Source organism: Formica exsecta, unplaced genomic scaffold (assembly GCF_003651465.1).
Source record: "Formica exsecta isolate Colony F162 unplaced genomic scaffold, ASM365146v1 scaffold13, whole genome shotgun sequence".
Taxonomy (NCBI): Eukaryota; Metazoa; Arthropoda; class Insecta; order Hymenoptera; family Formicidae; genus Formica; species Formica exsecta.
Genome location: NW_021848632.1, coordinates 551296 through 570009, shown reverse-complemented (window position 1 = coordinate 570009; position 18714 = coordinate 551296). Strand labels below are relative to the sequence as shown.

General features: G+C 35.4%; 1 protein-coding gene and 1 long non-coding RNA gene across 4 annotated transcripts in view; one reads left to right on the top strand and one right to left on the bottom strand.

Moving 5' to 3' along the window:
- LOC115245760 (long-chain-fatty-acid--CoA ligase 1) overlaps positions 1-17661 on the bottom strand; it is a 19211-nt gene extending 1550 nt beyond the window's left edge. Inside the window, exons 1-7 of one of the 3 annotated variants that reach the window (XM_029824225.1) lie at positions 17148-17661; positions 16341-16486; positions 8697-8820; positions 6701-7037; positions 5318-5786; positions 2033-2323; positions 130-351 (exon numbers count right to left, since the gene is read on the bottom strand). In XM_029824225.1, coding sequence (XP_029680085.1) covers positions 130-351; positions 2033-2323; positions 5318-5786; positions 6701-7037; positions 8697-8820; positions 16341-16486; position 17148 — 1590 coding nt within the window. In that variant the 5' untranslated portion in view covers positions 17149-17661. Of the gene's footprint in view, positions 1-129; positions 352-2032; positions 2324-5317; positions 5787-6700; positions 7038-8696; positions 8821-10639; positions 10851-16340; positions 16487-16563; positions 17078-17147 lie in introns of those variants that run through there. The other 2 variants (XM_029824226.1, XM_029824227.1) reach the window with 2 other exon arrangements.
- On the top strand, positions 8837-10085 carry LOC115245765. Its single transcript, XR_003885598.1, has 2 exons — positions 8837-9044; positions 9159-10085. It is a non-coding gene; the product is annotated as an uncharacterized LOC115245765 (long non-coding RNA).
- Positions 17662-18714: the final 1053 nt, after the last annotated feature.

The window sequence follows — 18714 nt, the reverse complement described above, 5'->3', positions numbered from 1 at the left end:
TATATATATATATTATAAAAATCTGTAAGAGAGAATAAGGATTGATCAGTAGCTCGGTTGTGAAAATTTTCATCATGAGAATAAAAGTTCGCGACAATATGGTTGTGAGCGAAATGTATAATTACTCACAGGCTGCCACATGCCTATATCGCCCGTGTGATGCCATCCCTGGTCATCGATCACCTCGGCAGTCTTTTCGGGATCTTTGTAGTATCCTACGAAGATATTGGTGCCCTTGACACACACCTCACCCTGATTATTCACCGCATAATATTCCATTTCCGGAACATCGACGAGTTTGATGCAACAACAAGCCACCGGTGGTCCCACGTGTCCCGGCACGTGATCGCCCTGTATTTAGAGATGAAAAACACGTGAATTAAATCTGCGGATTGAATTTAAAAAAAAAATTATTTCTACCTTTCATAGAAAATCTATTAATTTATTCGCCAAAAATGAATCTATCAGCGAATACTTTTGCCAGCGCATGTGCTACAAATATGTATACTATAAGATATGTTACACATGTATAAACGAATGGATCGATGAATTTTACGATGGAATACGAGGTGCATTCAATAACGTAGCAGCTAATGGTCTTGTGATAGAGGTGGCGTGTCCTGGCACATGGCTCTAAAGCTTTGATTCGATGACAGAAATATCTGCGACCGCGCGCGCGCGGCTATACAGCTATGTCGATATCTCGCAGACGCGCCAAGAATAGAGAGGACACGTATCACTTGATTATTAGTCAGTATTCAATAAAAACATTTTTGAATGCTATCAATTTGTCAGCAATAAATATTCTCCTGCCGCGTTCTCTTTCTCTCTCTCTCTAGAGATCTTTTTTAAAATAAATTATCGATTACAAAGAAAAGGAAGGGGTGAACGAGTATCGAATTACAGTCAAAGTGTCTACAAAAGAATGTCGTGTGTACAGATATTTTACAATATTAACTTCTTGTAGTATGTCAAGAGATTATATAGTAAGAAGTTAGTATGTAACTGCGCATTTTCACAAACATGTAGTAAAGAACAAAATGACATTAATTTATGCCTAAGTGATTAGAATATTTATAAAACAACATTTCTTATTAATATACTTCTCAAAAGCAAATATTTCTCAAAAAGCATTTATGCGATGCTTATCTAAGCTTTTGCTTTTTGCGATTTTCTTCAAAACGAAGCAAAGACGAGCAAATCTCTAAAGGACTTTTTGTCTTAGTTTATCGGTCCCCTATACGCTCCTAAAGTTTTGACATTTAAATTGCGGACACCCTGTATAAGAAATAACTTTACGCATTATTCCAAAGTTTACTTATCTATACTGCCATGCATGCTTACGTTAGCATTTATCAGACTTAGTTTTATAAAAAATGTATTCGCGGAGCATTTATCGATCGCTCGCATAACCGTTGTTAGCAGTTATGTATAATCGAAAGGTCTCTATAATACGATACATATACACATATATATTTACGTATTTTTTCTTTAAACATTGCCGTGTAGAATGTTAACGGTCTTATAGACGTACATCCATCACCAAACACTTTCTCTATTCTTTCTTCGAACAGTATAACAAAATTGGCAAAATCGTATTCTTCAGTGAAGAATTCTTCGTTCAGAGAGAGAGAGAGAGAAAGAAAAAAAATATTAAGAAAACAAAATAAAGGATATAAGTAAAATATATATAAAAGAGAGAGAGAGAGAGAGAGAGAAAGGGAGAGAGAGAGAGAGAGAGAGAGAACGCATATAAAATGAATAACAATAAAATAAATAAAATAATAAAATATTAAGGAGAAAAAATAAAATAAAATATTTTTAATACTCATGTATAAGATAACACATAGAGCAATGCAATGTACAAAGATCCATGTTACAACATTTTGACACCAAATTATCTCTTTAAATTTATTCTTCGACAATTTCGTGGAAATTAGCATAATAAATTTACATCTGTCGACCGTAAAGCCGCGAAAACGAGGTTTGGACAATTGACACTGTCGTCATACGAAGATACAAAGATACGAACCTGAATAGTAAGCGTTATTGGTGCGCTACATTCCGTTTGACCGTAACCTTCGACCACCACACAGCCCAAAGCACACCTGGTAAATGTAAGCACATTCGCCGCCAGCGGCGCGGAACCCACGAGCATCAGTCTCAACCTGCCGCCCATCGATTCCTGAATCTTCCTGAATACGATCTTGTCCCATACGCTGTTTATCCTGACGATGCTCTTCTTGATCTCCGACTCTTTCGCCCGCATACCCATGTTAAAGATCATCCTCTTCAAGAACGAGCTGCGAAGCTCGGTGTGCACCTGCAGACACAAATCAAGAATAAGATAATGATAAAAAAAGAAGGCATGATGCAATAAAGAGCATGACGCACGCATTTTCCGTGCATATTATATTTTTAGATTATATTTTCTACCAGCTTTTATAGTAAACCTGTTATATGAGATGCGTCACAATCAGCTATATTAATCTCTCATATATTTTTCCCACTTACAAGCGATAATATTTTCTTCCGCGTCATCAAGACGTGCGTTATTTCATCTCGACAATTTTGGTCGCCATAAATTCTGGTTGCCATAAATTTTAATTGGATACTTTTGTTATTATTAGTGAGTTATTATAAAACGGAGAAGATGAAAATCTATTTGGGCAGCTGCGATTGACTTCGATGTCACATCTTGTCAATAGGCAAGCGATGATAAATTAATTTATCATTCGCGAATTCGGTAGCGGAAACGAAGAGGTTCAAGAATATCCAAATTTAAAATAACTAAATAGCTCCCATGAAATCAAAATAAAGAAATAAGTCATAAATAGGGTTAAGGAACAATAGCGAATACCCGCGCAATATATTCAGATCATGAAAATTGTACAATTCGCGAATGTCTTAACGGATAATTTGTAAAATTAAACATTCTAATATGAATAATGGTCACAAAAGACGCGAATCACAAAAAATAAATAATATAATAATAAACGCACGCGAATGTCTTAACAGAAAATTTGTGAAAAAAATTAAACTTTCTCAATAATGACATCCAAATTTATTCGCTTCGTTATTATGTTGATTTTTTACATAAAATTTATTTCAAATTACTTTGAGATTTGCATTTATTTTGTGTTAAAATATTAACATATAGTATTAATGTCACCATTTAACATATCATATTATGTTAAATTAACACAAAAATTTGTGTGAGACATGTGATATCTGTTAAATCTAACACAAATTTTTCAACTTTTCCTTGAAAAAATATCTACTTATTGTTAGATATGAAAAATAATATATCTAGAGTAAAGTCTTACACACAGAAAAAAAAAGAACATTTATTTTGTCTTGAACATTTTTATGAAGCAGAATAAATCAGTATACGATAATTATGGAAGACAGACAAGTCCTTAATCGGGGTATATATGTGCGTTATATGACTTATCTATTAAATTTTACTCATTGTCAACAAACTCGGCATCTATCAGCGGCGGTATCTACAGGTACATGTCTGTGTAGAAAAATGCGCGACCGCATCCCAGTTGGCTTTTTTCTTCGCGCCTACTTTTCGAAACTCGGATGGGGTAACCGCAGAAGAGAGGCATCGACGCGTGCAACAAAAGATACGACGCCTAACATAATTCAATGATACGTTCGCCCGCGTGTACCCCATTCAGACGAACGTCAGAATCACGTCGCAGAGTTGATCCCGCACCTGTTCCCCTCATTTGCATGATACAACGTTGGCACGTAATGAATTATTGCGTAGCCGCGAGAAAATTCATGAGACGCGCCAAAAGCAAGCGCTATTACGATTGAGGATTGCAATAACGATGCCCAATAATGCTTCATTTGAGGATTAATTTTAGAAAATTTTAAAAGAAAGAAAGGGAGAGACAGAATATTTCTATTATATTCTTATAAGAAGATTAATATTATAAATTGAAAGTAAGATATAAATTTATAATTCGATATATGAAAAAACATACCGGATGAATTGTAAGTTGTATTAAGATTATAGACATTTAACGATGTTTTTGCTGTGTCAAACATTGCATATGAATACAGGCTATGAAAGGCAAGTTTATTGATGTTTAATGTCGTTGTACAATACGTCGTCGCGCCGTAAAAATATTGAACAATGTCCAAGAACACACAACTTCCGTTTAACACAATGGACCATATGCTAGTAATAGCAATTGTTCGCTAAATGAAATGCCAGGAAACTCTGAACTCTTTTAACTTGAAGAAAAACATCAAGGAAATGCCCACAATGCCGTGTAAAAGATATCGTTGCTTTTTGTAAAAACTTACAATGCTATTGACACTTTTTACTAAATTAACTAAATACATAATATATCAGAACTGATATTTACAGGCCATTCTTATAACATTAAAAAAGATACACAGCTTGCGCTATGTCAATGACTTCTAAAAATAAACGAACGTGATGCTACGTGTAAACACGAATTAGCTAATCAAAACGAGAGATCTTTCAACATATTGAATCTATTGGATTGTTCGAAAAGTAGATAAATGTACATATTTATAAATTTCTGTATCTTGTTAATGTGTGTGAATTATCTGTATCTTGTTAATGAATTATTATCGTTTATATAATAGGGCTAATCAAATCTTATTTGTATTGATAATCTCACTCAGATTAGAAGTGCCATAAAATGCCATAAATATGATTCTAAAATGTTATTTGGAATGAGTTTTCATATTTTTTTATATATGAGTTGTTTATATTTTTGTATTCCAAGTGTGTGTATGTGTGTATTACACAAAAGTGCAAACTAAAAATAAAATGCTATGTATCGACGCAAAAAACAGATAGACAACAGCAATAAATTATTTGAAATAAACTACGATAAAGAGAACTCAATTACGCGATATTTCAGAATTAATTGTCAGATAGTAGATATATCCAGACATAAACAGCGCGAGTACAAATGTCAAATGTCTCTTTCATAACAAGTCATGAAGCCTATTTGTCCTGGAAAATTACAATCTCCGCTTTCCTCCCCTGCCCCCGTCCCCCCTTCTCGTTTCTTTCACCTTTACGACCTATATATAATATAAAACATCCTATTATCTTTCCGCTCTCTTGAGAATAATAAGAATGACATATCAAAAAAGTTTAATATGAATAAATTATCAATCGCTCGACTGATAAATGATTATTTCAGCGTCACGTTCGTTTATTTTTACAATTCATTGATTTGCAACGTCATAGAAAATTTCTTCATTCCGGATGACATTAGAACAACAAAATGGAATAAATGTATCTCAAATAATCGCTCACCTTGTCGTAAATCCGATTCAGCAGCCTAGGCACGGCCGGCATGACGGTAGGTCTGAGGGCCTTCATGTCCTCGGGTAGCTTTTTGATGTCACCGCTGTAAAAGCCGACTGCGCCGCCCATCATGTACATGGAATTCTCGCAGCAGCGCTCCAACATATGCGCCAATGGCAAAAAGCTGATCAGCGTGTCCTTGCTCGTAAGACCATGATCGCCCAGCTGCAACATCACCGAACAATTGGCCGCCATGATATTCTGATGAGTCAACATGACGCCCTTCGGATTGCCTGTGGTGCCGGACGTGTAACATATCGTACAGAGATCGGACGGCTTCGGCGGCAGCTCCGGATGATTCTTCTGGGCGCCAAGACGCTCGATGTCGTCGAATCTGTACAGCTCGATGCCGCGGTTCTTTGCCCGCTGATTCGTCGCCGGCCGCGTCTCCTTCATCACTATCAGCTTCCGTAAACACCTGTCGTAATACCGAGGAAACGTTGAAATATGACAGGCACAACGGAAGATGGGGGCTTCATCAGCCGGGGAAGCCGCTCGCCTGCTTTGTAAGCTCTTGCGAGCTCTTGGCAGCGTTACAAATTAACACTTTCAACATCGCTGTTTTTGAAAACATTTTCTCTTTGAGAAAACCAACGCTCCGAACGTGTGACCACATCTCGTGAGGTCGCGTGACATTGCGTCATAGACGAAAATTTGTTGTAAGATATTAGTAAAATATAGATCTATATCTCTTATATGGAATATGTCGAAGAACATGCGATTAAAGTGTCATTAATGTATTTTGTTATTAATATTGCGATGATGGAGACACTTTGCATATATTTTTAAACATAGATGAGTTTTGCGAAATTGGTTTTCTTTTTTCTGGATATTATTTCGCATAAATATTCCGCTTAAAAAGGAGTTATTCCTCGTAATCTAATTACATATTTATACATAAATTATTCGGTATCTAATATGCAATTGATATATCAACGAGGACTAAATTACATTATGTACGATTTTTCCATTGGTACGCTAAATTAAGCGCTGTTTAATTTTTAAACGTATAACTCCATCCATAATGAATAGCATTGATAATATTCTCAGATTACATATAGTTACGCAAAATAAATTTTCCATGAGAATGTATGCCAATTGCTGTATGTTGCTAGTATTTTGAATAATTGATAATTAAACCAATTATTGATAACCGATAATTATCCAATTAACAGAGTAATAAGTAGAAAAAAATGAAGTATACAAGACATCTTAAAACCAAGAAAATTTAATAGAAGAGTTACGAGATTGTTCAAAGGATTAAGAGATAATTTAGAGCTGCTAGAATATCCTAGTATTTTCCTACGAAGAATTGTCAATATTGTCACGTACCTCGGTGCTTTGTCGAGGAGTAAATTGCACTTTTGGTCATCTTCGCATACCACCACATTAATCTCAGCCTGATTGATTATGTACGCGCAAGCGTCCGGGCCCAAGGTGTCGTACAATGGTACCACCACGAGTGAATATGTATAACATGCCTGCTCGGTGAGAACCCACTCGGGGCAATTCTGACTGTACAGGCCTATTAAAGTTTGTGGACCAGGGGCCAGCCCCAGGGACACTAGGCCGGAACCAAAATTCTTCGCCCTGAGCAGCGTCTCGTTGTAATGAAGCCATTGGTAGGGTTTGTTGGGCCCGTCCCTCCACCCGAGACAGGGACCATTATCTGCGAATGAAAGAAAGATCATATTGATCAAAGAGAATAATTACTTTAACGTAAAATTCATAAATCCTGTTTAGGATTCTTTAATATATCATAATCAGATCGATTAAAATACGCTTATGCATCAAGAATAACGCGTTGGAAAAGAAAATAGATTTCTTATTCAAACAAAACTTGAGTAAAAAAGTTTGATAATAAAAGAATTAATGTGAATCTATTCTACATAGTAACTAAAATATATATAAGTATAATTTGTGGTATAAATGAAAATTAACTAAAGTACACTCTCTTTATTACATCATTACATATTATTTAATCAAATCGATTTATGGAAGGAATAACACTATTATTTTTGTTCTTTTCACTGTTTTTGCAATATTTGAAACAGCATTTTATTTGATTATTGATGAATGTTACTCAACTCAAAAATTCATGAAATTATGAATTTTTAGAAAACATAGAGAGTGTCTTAATAAGTAATGCATTACTTTTGTTTGCTGCCCAAGTTTATTTTAAGAAGGTAAATCAAATCTAGGAACTGTATAATTTTTGTTTTTAATTTATTCTTCGCAAAAGAAAGAAGATATAATAGAAGATAGAAGATATAATTTAATAAAGAAAAAGTACTTTCTTCAAGAAGACGCAAGACGTCTTTATAATATAATATAGTTATCTAATATATAATCTAATATAGTTATCTAATATAGTTATCAGTTATTGAAATTATTAATTATTCATGCATTATTTATTATTGTTTAAACAAGTTTAAACAATTGCTAGCTATATTAAAAATGCTAAAAGTCTAGTACTTATATTTTTAAAATTTCATAAATTTCAGAATGTTCTAGTCGAAGAAAATTCTTTCTCATGAATAAAATTAATAATAAAACACAAATGCAGGACGATCCGACAAAATAATCAAACAATCTAAACAATCCGAATAAATAATAGCTCACGTGGTGGACTACTAGTCGCACAAGATTTTCTTATACGTCATACAATTGTTAAGCGAGCGGCACCTCGGCAATATTATCGATTCTTCGGACACGCTCGCCGTCATCGTTAACGTCGTTATCGTTATAGGTCGCATAAAGCTGCGACAGGTGTCGGCTGCGGGGGCGTAGGTTTCGCGCGGCGAGGCGAAAATAAGAGATGTTATACACGTGCCCGAAATAACTGTCAACCTTCGTCGAAAAGGTCGTCGAATCTCGACGAAGCGCGTATCGCCGGCCGATAATTCGTGCCGTTAAGTCCGCGCTCGTTAAGAAGCCGCTTGTTTACTCGTTTTATAGCGCGATCTTCGGTGCCGTGTCGCTTGCCAAACGAGTCACTAGCTAAATCGACGTACGCAATTGCACGCGGATGTGCAAAATGTATGCGTAAACATTGAATGTGTCGCGTCCGAAAACTTCAAGTACGAATATTGTAGAGATTTATGCGATTTTCCATCTAACATCGCTTCTTGAGTTATTCTGTCACTTAATGTCATCACTCGACATTAAGTAAACGTGACGTTAGACTTCAGTTGAAATTAATGTATATAAGGAATCAATCAAACGCCACTTAACTTTAATTAAATTTAATCGGGAAACCACTATTTTCATTTTCAAAGATTGGAATGAGAGAAAGAGAATTATGTTGCTTCTGAAAATAATGACTCACTGGATTCCTTGGCGCCGCGACGGAAGCTGTCATAGAGGGTGAGCGTATCCTCGTATAAGAAGGTAATGAATTTGCCTTCTCTGCCCTCCTTGTAGAACTTGGACACCCGGATATACTCGTTGCCCTGCGAAGAAGAGACGAGAAGTCAAGTAAAACACTCGCGAGAGAAAGAGAGAGAGAGAGAGAGAGGGAGAGAGAGATCCGGTACATACGAAGTCCGGTCGATCATTACGTAACCGGACATATGGCAAGTGCAACACTAAATTTAGCCGGGCGATGCACGCGGCCCCGCGTACGTATCAACGCGCACGGAGCAGCCGATTACGCGACATGGGGCAAAGGGTGCAGGTAAAGGGACAACTGTTTATTTCACGACAGCACACATATTCGTACATATATTCGCCCATTTTCTATATATCGATTTCTGCCGCCCAGACTGACGCGGACGTCCGCTTTTTTCAGCCTCATCGACGTGCTTGTGTAACGACAACTACCCACGTTCTCGATGCATACTGCATCGGCAAAACGTTTCGTATACAAGGTTAAAATGACCTATGTATTCTTGTAGTAATTTGCGGATTTCTTCGCGAAAAATCTCTTGAAAATATGTTTTTTTTTTTTTTAATTATAATTAGCGGAAAATATATATAAAACGCTTTTTCAAAACTGAGCTTTGAAGGAAAGTGCAACGTCGTTAAAAATGTATGTATGTTTTTTTTTAATCGAAAAATGAAGAGTTTTATTTACAAGCAAACAAGAACTTACGATATAGTCTCTCACGATGGAAAATAATGCAATTATTATCATGAATAAATTTAATTAATTTAAAAAAAAAACTGGGTTTTTTTGATGCATTTAATAAAATTTTAAAAATGGCCTTTCTTTTCTTGATTTAATAAACAATGCAATCTTGTTTGCCATTTAAATTTAAATTTACGAAGAGATTCACATTCCAAAAAAATTTTAATTTTTAATTATATATATGAAATATTTAGCATTAACAATAAATCAAATAAATTATAAATGCAACGCACAGTGTATTAAAAGTTACATATGTATATTACGACTTATTATGATAATTATACTTGTTTTATTATCATATATCTTTACATGACATAGTAATTACGAAATAACTCACTAAAGATTCAAAATTATAGGGTGGTAAATGAGAGCTCCGATAGAGTTATTTATAACTCAAATAGTATTACAAAAAATTTACATCTCTTTATGGTAAATTGTATCTAATTTTGCATACAAACAAGATATCACGTTCATATGCATAACTTATAATCAATTGCGTTCAATTATACATTTATTTAACACAGCATATTTAACTATAGTTAAATGTATTTGTGTGAAGATTTTTATTTTGCGAAATTACGCGTCTCATAAAAAAAAAAGCTTCGAAGCACGACTTTGATCGTCGTAAGTAAACGAGAAAATGAACCGCGTCGCGCGTACCTCTGTCGAGCTGGCTTCCCATCTTGCAAAAATAAAAAACGAATTGCGCATAATTATGAGCTATTTATGCGAGCTTTTATATCCCGCAAATTAAAAATATTGAGCTCGTTACCCTGGGCAGGAATTTAATACTTTTTGTGGGGTACACGTATTTTGCAAGCTCATAAATCGATAAACAATATTTAGTCGCGAAATAATTAATTTCTTTCGTTTTAAGTATAATTCTCTCTTGTGCTAGGGAGATGTGAGGTGATTTTATTGTAAAGAGATTCAGTTCAATAATCAAAATGCATGTATTTTACGAGCTCATAAATCGATAAATAATATTTAATCACGAAATAATTAATTTCTTTCATTTTAAGTATAGTTCTCTCTTATGCTAGGGAGATGTGGGGTAGTTTTATTGTAAAGGGGTATCAGCTCAATAATCGAAATGCGCGTATTTTAAATTATTCTTTTTCCACGGAGGCCTTGATCTTCACCTTGATCGTCTCAGACTGATCGCCGAGATCTATCGGTGGGTGGATCGGCTCGGGAAGGAAACAGCCTGACGACATGCTGGTTGACGGCACACGTAACACGCACACTCTTGACAGGCGCGCATACGCCGTCGGGCTCTCCTCTCAAGAGAAATCGGTTTCTCCGACACACAGGCAGGTATAAAAACGGATTGGTCCAACCGGACCAACGCGCCCGCGGTCACTGAATTCAAATCGAGCTTGCGACCGAGCTTGCGGTCCGAGTTTTTGGCTCGCGGCGCGAATATCACGCGGATGATGCTGCTCGGCGCTGCTCTCCGCGGAAGAGATATCTGTCGTACTGTCAATATTGTCGTCAGTCATTTCAACAGGTATATCCCGGTAAAGATAATATTCCGATATTACCGGGAATATCCGGACGTTCGAGTATATATGGTTAATGCTCATAACTATACGGAGAAACTTTGATGGATCGTTAATGTGAAATCGAAGCGAAATTATGGTAGTAAATCAAGTTGAAATACCTGTTTAATATATTCAAGCGATACCTTAAAACGGGAATTTTCCTTCATCGTTAGATTCAAATTATTATGTAAGATTCTCACAATGTTTCTCTTTTTTAATTAAGGAAAGCGATAATCTTTTAAAGCGATAATCTTTCTAAATTTCTCGAGAAGAACGTAAAAGAAAGTTGCCGAGACTTATTATATTGGTTCTAGTCCTTGGCTGAACAAGTTCGAAATAAAAATTTAAATCCTCAGATATTTACTAGAGACTGCTTCCTCTCTGATCGTATTACGTTTTGATGAGATTGGATCATCGTTTCAAACTTTTAAAAAAGAAGGTGGCCTTTTTTCAAACCGAACGAAACCTGAGAAATTAATCCCAAAAGTTGATATACTCAAAAATTATATAAACATGGAAAAAATTGTAGAAAATTTAAAAGCAAAGATAAAACAGATTTAAATCCTACAAAGATATATAGAATAACAAAATATTATCAAAAAAATATAATTTATCATCATTATTTAGATTATGTAATTCGCCAAAAACACACTTGCAGGAAAAAAGCTTTCGAGGGCTCTCGATAAAAGACAATATAGCGTATAAAGGAACAAGGAATGTACAAACTAGGTTTCCACGATGACTAAACAGATCATATTCATATCAGCTCTGATAAAGTGCGACAGAGATTTCTTAATCAGAGGAATAGAGATATGTCAGTTTAGATGTTATGTTCGCGTGCACGGTTTCGGTATCTTCTCTCTACGTCAAATATCAAACTCTACAATGCGGACTTTTTTGTCGAATCTTGAGATTTCGTGTTCTTTTAGGTATCGTTCACGTAGACAGAGATGTTGAAAGTACTCGGACATATATATTCAAGTACTAGTTTTTTTTTTTCTATCATACAAATATCAGGTACATTAAAAAACAGAAATGAATCGAATGGATCCAAACAATAGTGTTGAACAAAAAATCCGAAATATGTAATCCTCTATTCTAAATATTCACCCGATTTTCGATCTGATAGATTGCATAAAAATGGAAATCGCACAATTTAAACCGCAATATCCGTATTGACAATGCTAAAGCCCGTATCAAACTACGCATTGAAAATTGAAGATTGAAGATTAAAGATTGGAATTTGACTAATCAGAACAAAAGGAACTAAAATTTCTTTGTCCTGATTGGTCAAATTTCAATCTTCAATCTTCAATCTCAATCTTCAATGCGTAGTCTGATACGGGCTTTACGCGACGCCAACCGGCCTCGCGAAGATCCTCGACTATGCGTTTAAATATAGTACGTCGTCGTCCTCGAGAAGTTTGGACAATTGCCAGCGGGAGTTTGGCCGACCGATCAGCGTCGGCCACACGTCGAGTGGTGGAACTTTGCTTTTCGCGGTGTTCATTCCTTTTTCGCGTATCGTATCTCGTCGCGTGAGCAGGTAATTTCTAAAATGTTCAGGGCGAGGTGTTATTACGCCGAGAGATGTGCAAAATATGCCGAGCTTCAAGATCGAGCGCTTGTTTTATGGATCATTCGCTGTGTAACGTGAAAAAATCTGGACGAAGGATAATACATAGAGCAGGTAACGCAAAATGTTATATTGCTCCGAAATGTTGTAAACTGTTGTACGTATTTAAAAAAAAAAAATTTCATTTGAAGGTGATACAGAATTCTAAGCGAGTTTCTTTCGAAATAATTTAGCTGTCAAATCGATTAGATTATTATAGACTTCTATTGCGATGCTTTTCTTAAGAGAACATTTATTAGAACAACAATAAATTGATTAAATTTTAGTTTGATCAATCGATGCAAACGAAGAGCAATAAAACATTCAAAAATTAGAAATGTTTGAATAAACAGTTAGGATTAAAAGAAAATGAAGATTGTCATGTCAGTAGTGATGATCTTCATTCAAAAATAATGCAGTACGTATTACATATGATACGCAGAGTGTTTAAAACTTAACGTATTTATTTATTTTCTTCTTTGGATTCTTTAACCATTTCGTTTTCCTTGGGTTCCTTAAAAAATTTTTTTAAGCCTATTTTCATTTTTATTGTCTTGTAAAAGAATCGTGAAAGATATTCTATTAGATATTCTAGAACACTCTACATAAAAGGATCATAGAGGATAGTCAAGTGTTGACTATTCGCAATCTGATATTTAATTGAATCATTCAATGAAAGAATGAATTCTATAGTTATACGTCATTGATATATAATTTAATATCCATTAATATATATAAAATGCAATGATTAATCCTCTCAAAACGTTAAAGCTTGCAAGTTTATGAATCTTATAAAAATAATTGACGATGTGCGAAACATCAATATAAAACAGTTGCAAATATTTATGTGTAAACATATACGGTGAAAAAACGCACATCGGGTTCACCAAAATCGATATCTTATTCCTCGCGACGATAGTCAGGGTTTGAAGGAAAGCCTATGTAAACCGAGACGAGGGTCGCTGCGAGCCGATTGATAAAGTTAATCTGGAAAGCTCATTATCTATATATCTGTATATTATATATCTGTAGTCAGGCTTCGAAAAAATCTTTAGTGAAACGCGTTTAATACTTGGAATATTATATTTTGTAAAAGATTCTGTAAAACCGCGTGACGCTAATGTCTATGTAAAATGTTCGTGTATAATATGCGGTCAATATATTTTTATTCTTGCATATTAATTGAACTCTCATTTTGCATATTATCTTGCATATTAATTGAACTCTCACTCACACTTCGATCGATTGTTCATTTTAGCTTCGCATTTGCTATATTAAATCTTATAAATGCTTTTTGCTCGAAAATGTATCAATCGCGCACGTTTCTTTTTATTTTGAAAAAAATTTAGCTAGATGTATCTTTGTTTTTCAAAAATTATGCAGACCGCGATTCTTAACGAATCGTAGATTAATACTCTTTAAGATATATATCTAGAATTCACGCACAAAATAAAAAAAATATTATATACGTCTATGTCATTTAGATTACATTTTGGTATAATATAAAAAATATGTTATAGAAATGCTCTTCTTCCACTGTGTGTGACGCACGTTAATATATACTTTTTAAAAGTTATTTTTTTGTATTCGACGAAAAAATAAATAATCTCTAATGCATTGCGTATCTTTGTTTGCACATTAATGGACGTCATTGATTTATATGTCGCACAAGCAATGGATTTGAAATATCCTTAGAAATAAAGATCTCTCTAATGAATTTAAATCAGAAAATCAGAAACGAAATCATAATATGTCTATCAATATGTTTACCTCTAGACAGCACGGAAAGGCCAAAAAATATTTTAAAGGTGACGATAAGACATTTTTAAGTTGTTTTTTTGACGTCTTTTAAAGACACGTACTGTCTGAATAAACATTACATCACGTTAAGTAATACTTAAACATCGCGTTATAACGTGTGTTAAATAAAAGCAGAAAACAAAAAATACTCTTTGATTATATTCTTTAATTTATTATCAATTAACCATAATCTCTTCGTATTAATTTAACATCAACACATAAATATGTGTTGTATGCTTTATTGTTGTGTATCACATAAGAATCTTTTCGTAATTTTTTCATTACTACTATAATATTTATAATAACATTTTTTGCTTAACACACATGTCACATAAATAAGTAGCCCACTTTAAACTGCCCATTAAAAAATAAAGTATAAATAATTTATTGCCACTAAACATACCTACTATTAATTCATGTGATATATTTTTTCTTTCTAAACTCTAGATTTAATGCCGATATATATTGATATACAGGGTGTCCCATAATTCGTGGATCACCCGCCATGTGCAGGTAGAGCTATTTGTTCCAATTTTAGGATTTGTATTTGCCAATTCTAAATTTAGGCTCTACCCAATAATTAGGATATTTGTTCGAATGTCTTGTATTTTGTAATAAATAATTTGAAATATATAAATAAATTGTTTTACAAACTGGTTCTTTCGACAAACGACAGAGAGATCAAATTGCAAATACGTTGGTATATATAAATAATTCATATTTTGTCCATGTCATGCAAAAGAACACGTGTGGGGAAAGTTTTAGTTACTCATCTGGAATTTCGCAATGTACGTACCTTGAGGCGTGATTTATTTATTCCTTGGTTGGAAACTCTTTTTTATTTTAATTCTGCTTTTTTTAATTTCGCTTTTTTTCTTACTTATATATAGGGTGTCCCATCAAAATTGGCCACTCCTTTTATCGTTTAAAATAAAAGAGATAGATCATAACAAATATATATTTTCTTCTCGGTTTCATGTGCTCTACCTGCACATGGCGGGTGATCCGCGAATTATAGGGCACCCTGTATATGTATATATATTTATTATGTGTATACTGAATAGCCCATACAAAGTGATACTGTAAACAGAAAAGTAAATAATGGTTTGTATCGAGATCCGCTCAATAGCGTCTTAAGTCAAGTGCACGCGTACTCAACTAATATTTAAAGTCGATTTTATTAAAAACGAAACTCTATATGAAAAAATTTCATTCTGCAATTTCGATTTATTTTTTCATGAAGAATCAGCCTCTTGCCAGTTGTACCATGAATTACGGACCACTCTATATATATTTTGTATGTTTTGTTGTGTATCACAAGAGAACCTTCGCCGTTTTTTCGTTACTACTATAATCGCATACTGATAATAACACACATGTCACATAAATAGGTAGCCCACTTCAAACCGCCCATTAAAAGCTGTCAGATTGAAATATTCTGTTCTTCAGTAAAAATCTCTCGATCTTTGAATTGCTTAATAATGTGCAATACATAAATCAATCCACTAAATCACTGAGAACTGGCACATTAAAATATTTGCGTTTCTTCGATATCTTTCGATCTTTTGATAAGAAACTTTTGATAGCGATTTTTAGATAAGGATGTTACTTAAAATTTCAAAATGTGGCACGAAAATTGATCTATTCCTTTTAATTTTTATTTGTAACCCATTTCTCACAATTAAACAGATTCAGGCGAAAAAAATGGAAAAAAAACATTGGACAACATAGGAGGGATGACTAATAGATCAAATCTATTTTCAAAATAGTAGCGGATCTATTTTTGTTTGAATCACAAACGTCCTAGTTAGAGCGAGAAGAAAAAGCATTCTCAATCTCGCGAAAAAAAATAGCGACCGACACGTGTTTCTGTTCCTTACTTACCGGTAGTACCAACGCCTGGGCATCGAGCGGAAAGAGCGGTCTTTCGGCATTCGGTCTGGAAGCCCAGTAAGCTACCCCGGTGACGAAGAGAGCGCCGGCCGCGCCGCCCAGATACGGCAGGTAGTCCTCGATATGAGACTGTAACACTTCGTTTAAGATCGTTTGAACCGTTCGAGACTGTACTGCTCAAGCTTACGTAACTTACGGCCCCTGCTACTATTACCTGCATAACGACGAGACGGGTACAGGTAGACAGGTGCAGAGATGCGAGATTTCTACTGACAATGAGAGATATACTACTGTGCTACTCTCATGAAAGTCGTCGGACGACTTTGTTAACGATTGGCGAGAGTGCGCGCAGCTCACGAACTGAGCTCTTCGAAGATTCTAAACGAAGTGAGCTTCGGACTTGAATGCGTCCGAGCCCCAAGTCCGAGTCCTATTATCCCGTGTGTCTACGGACCTTGTTCCCGGATATCTACACGCATGTTATCGCGCGCGTTAAACTGTAGCGACTTAGGAATACATTATGGATAGACACGTACACATACACACATACACACGTACACATACAGATCGCTGAGATTCAGGTATTGCGCAACACTTGTAATGGATCAAATCATATCGTATTCTGAGCGATTTAACGATGAAAATATGATAATTTCAAATGAAAAAAAGAGAGAAAGAGAGAAAAAGTGAAAGATAGAGGATGAACGAGCGTATGAGATACCGGCATACTCTCCGCACGCGCCCCTCGCATCTCGCACCATTCTACGTAAGTCGATATAATGATAGCTGCGTACTCACTGGCGTAAAGAATAATAAGTAGCGATGAGGTTCCTCCGCCGCGAAGGAAGCTCGAACCAGTCGAACGAGCCCCGAATACGAAAGCGCGATTTGAGGAATCGCGCGAACGGCGGTGAACGAGAAGGGAGCCGGAGCGGATGGCGCACCCCAGGGACTGGTCGGCTTGACTGGCCTGGAGGGATGCCTAGGGTCAGGGCCACGGCATGACAGTCATGACACTACCTTTTCTTCGCAAACAAAAATTTCCCTCCTCGTTCGCTCGCGTCAGGTAGGGCTCAACGTACGTTACGCGATGCGGACCCTCACTGCTGGCGTAAACGTGGCGCCATGACGTCACCCCGCGCATACCGCGCGACGACGAGGACGGCGCGAATCGATGCCGGGCGCTGCGACGACCACCCTTCTTCGTCACCGCGACGGCAGCCACCCTGACGAAACGATAATAATCGCCCCCGTAAGCGGCGCACGCGCGCGCGCGCCGATATCGTCGCAATACCCCGGCTGACGAGAGACGTATGGTATACATCTCTGCATTACCATATTGGTGTATCTTGCCCCTATCTTCATTAGATATCTTATCCTCTTTCAAGAAGAATCACGCGACAGCCCATAAATCGCAATTTATAAAGATTTTCATTTAAGTTAAATATATTTCTTTTTGATGAAGTAAATGTGATTTATGGAAATGTATCGGACATGTTGAATGCTATAAAATATATGGTATAAATGTTATACCACTATAAAAGAGATATACATGATATATAGTAAAAATGAAAATATATAAATTATGTTGTATATATATGTATATAGAAAATACAGCAAATAGTTTATATTAACAGATAATGTTTATCTCTCTGTGGGGCAAAAAGCTTTTTATAAATAAAATAATTAGTATATACACCCAATAATATACAATTTTTATTTAAACTTTTCAGATTATTAAATTGTTATATTAAAATCAGGTATTAAAATCTTTTTGAACTATATATATTTAATAATTTTATAAACTAACATAAGCAAATATATATATCTCTGATATATTTGTGTAGTACAGAAAAAAAGAACAATATACATTATAATGTGTGCTTGAAATTATATATATAATATTATAATTATAGCCCTTAATGAATTAAAAATCTCTCGTGCTTACACGATATAAAACTAACAAAATTCTTCAAGGTAACAAAATAATTTCTTGTCGTTATCGAAAGCGATAAAGATACCGATTAGTGTGATTAACACAGTGCAGAATACTGTACCTGGCAGGGTAAGTATGTGGGGTCGCTCGGTCGAGTGGTAGTCTGCGGTTGATAAGGGGATTCCAGGCGGTAACTTCGAACGCCTTCATTGGTGGCTATTTGGAGAGAGAACGGTCCTTCAACCGGGCTACTCATCTCCGAAGGATTCGACGTCCGCAGTTCAAAGTGAGATGGCATCGGTAATCGTTCGATCGTTCCTCCTCTAGGAATCGATGTCGGAAAGACAAATTGACAAAAGAAAAATAGAACGGTGGAAGAAAGAAGTTTGTATGTACTTCTATTTTATTGAAAAAAAAAAAAAAAAAAAC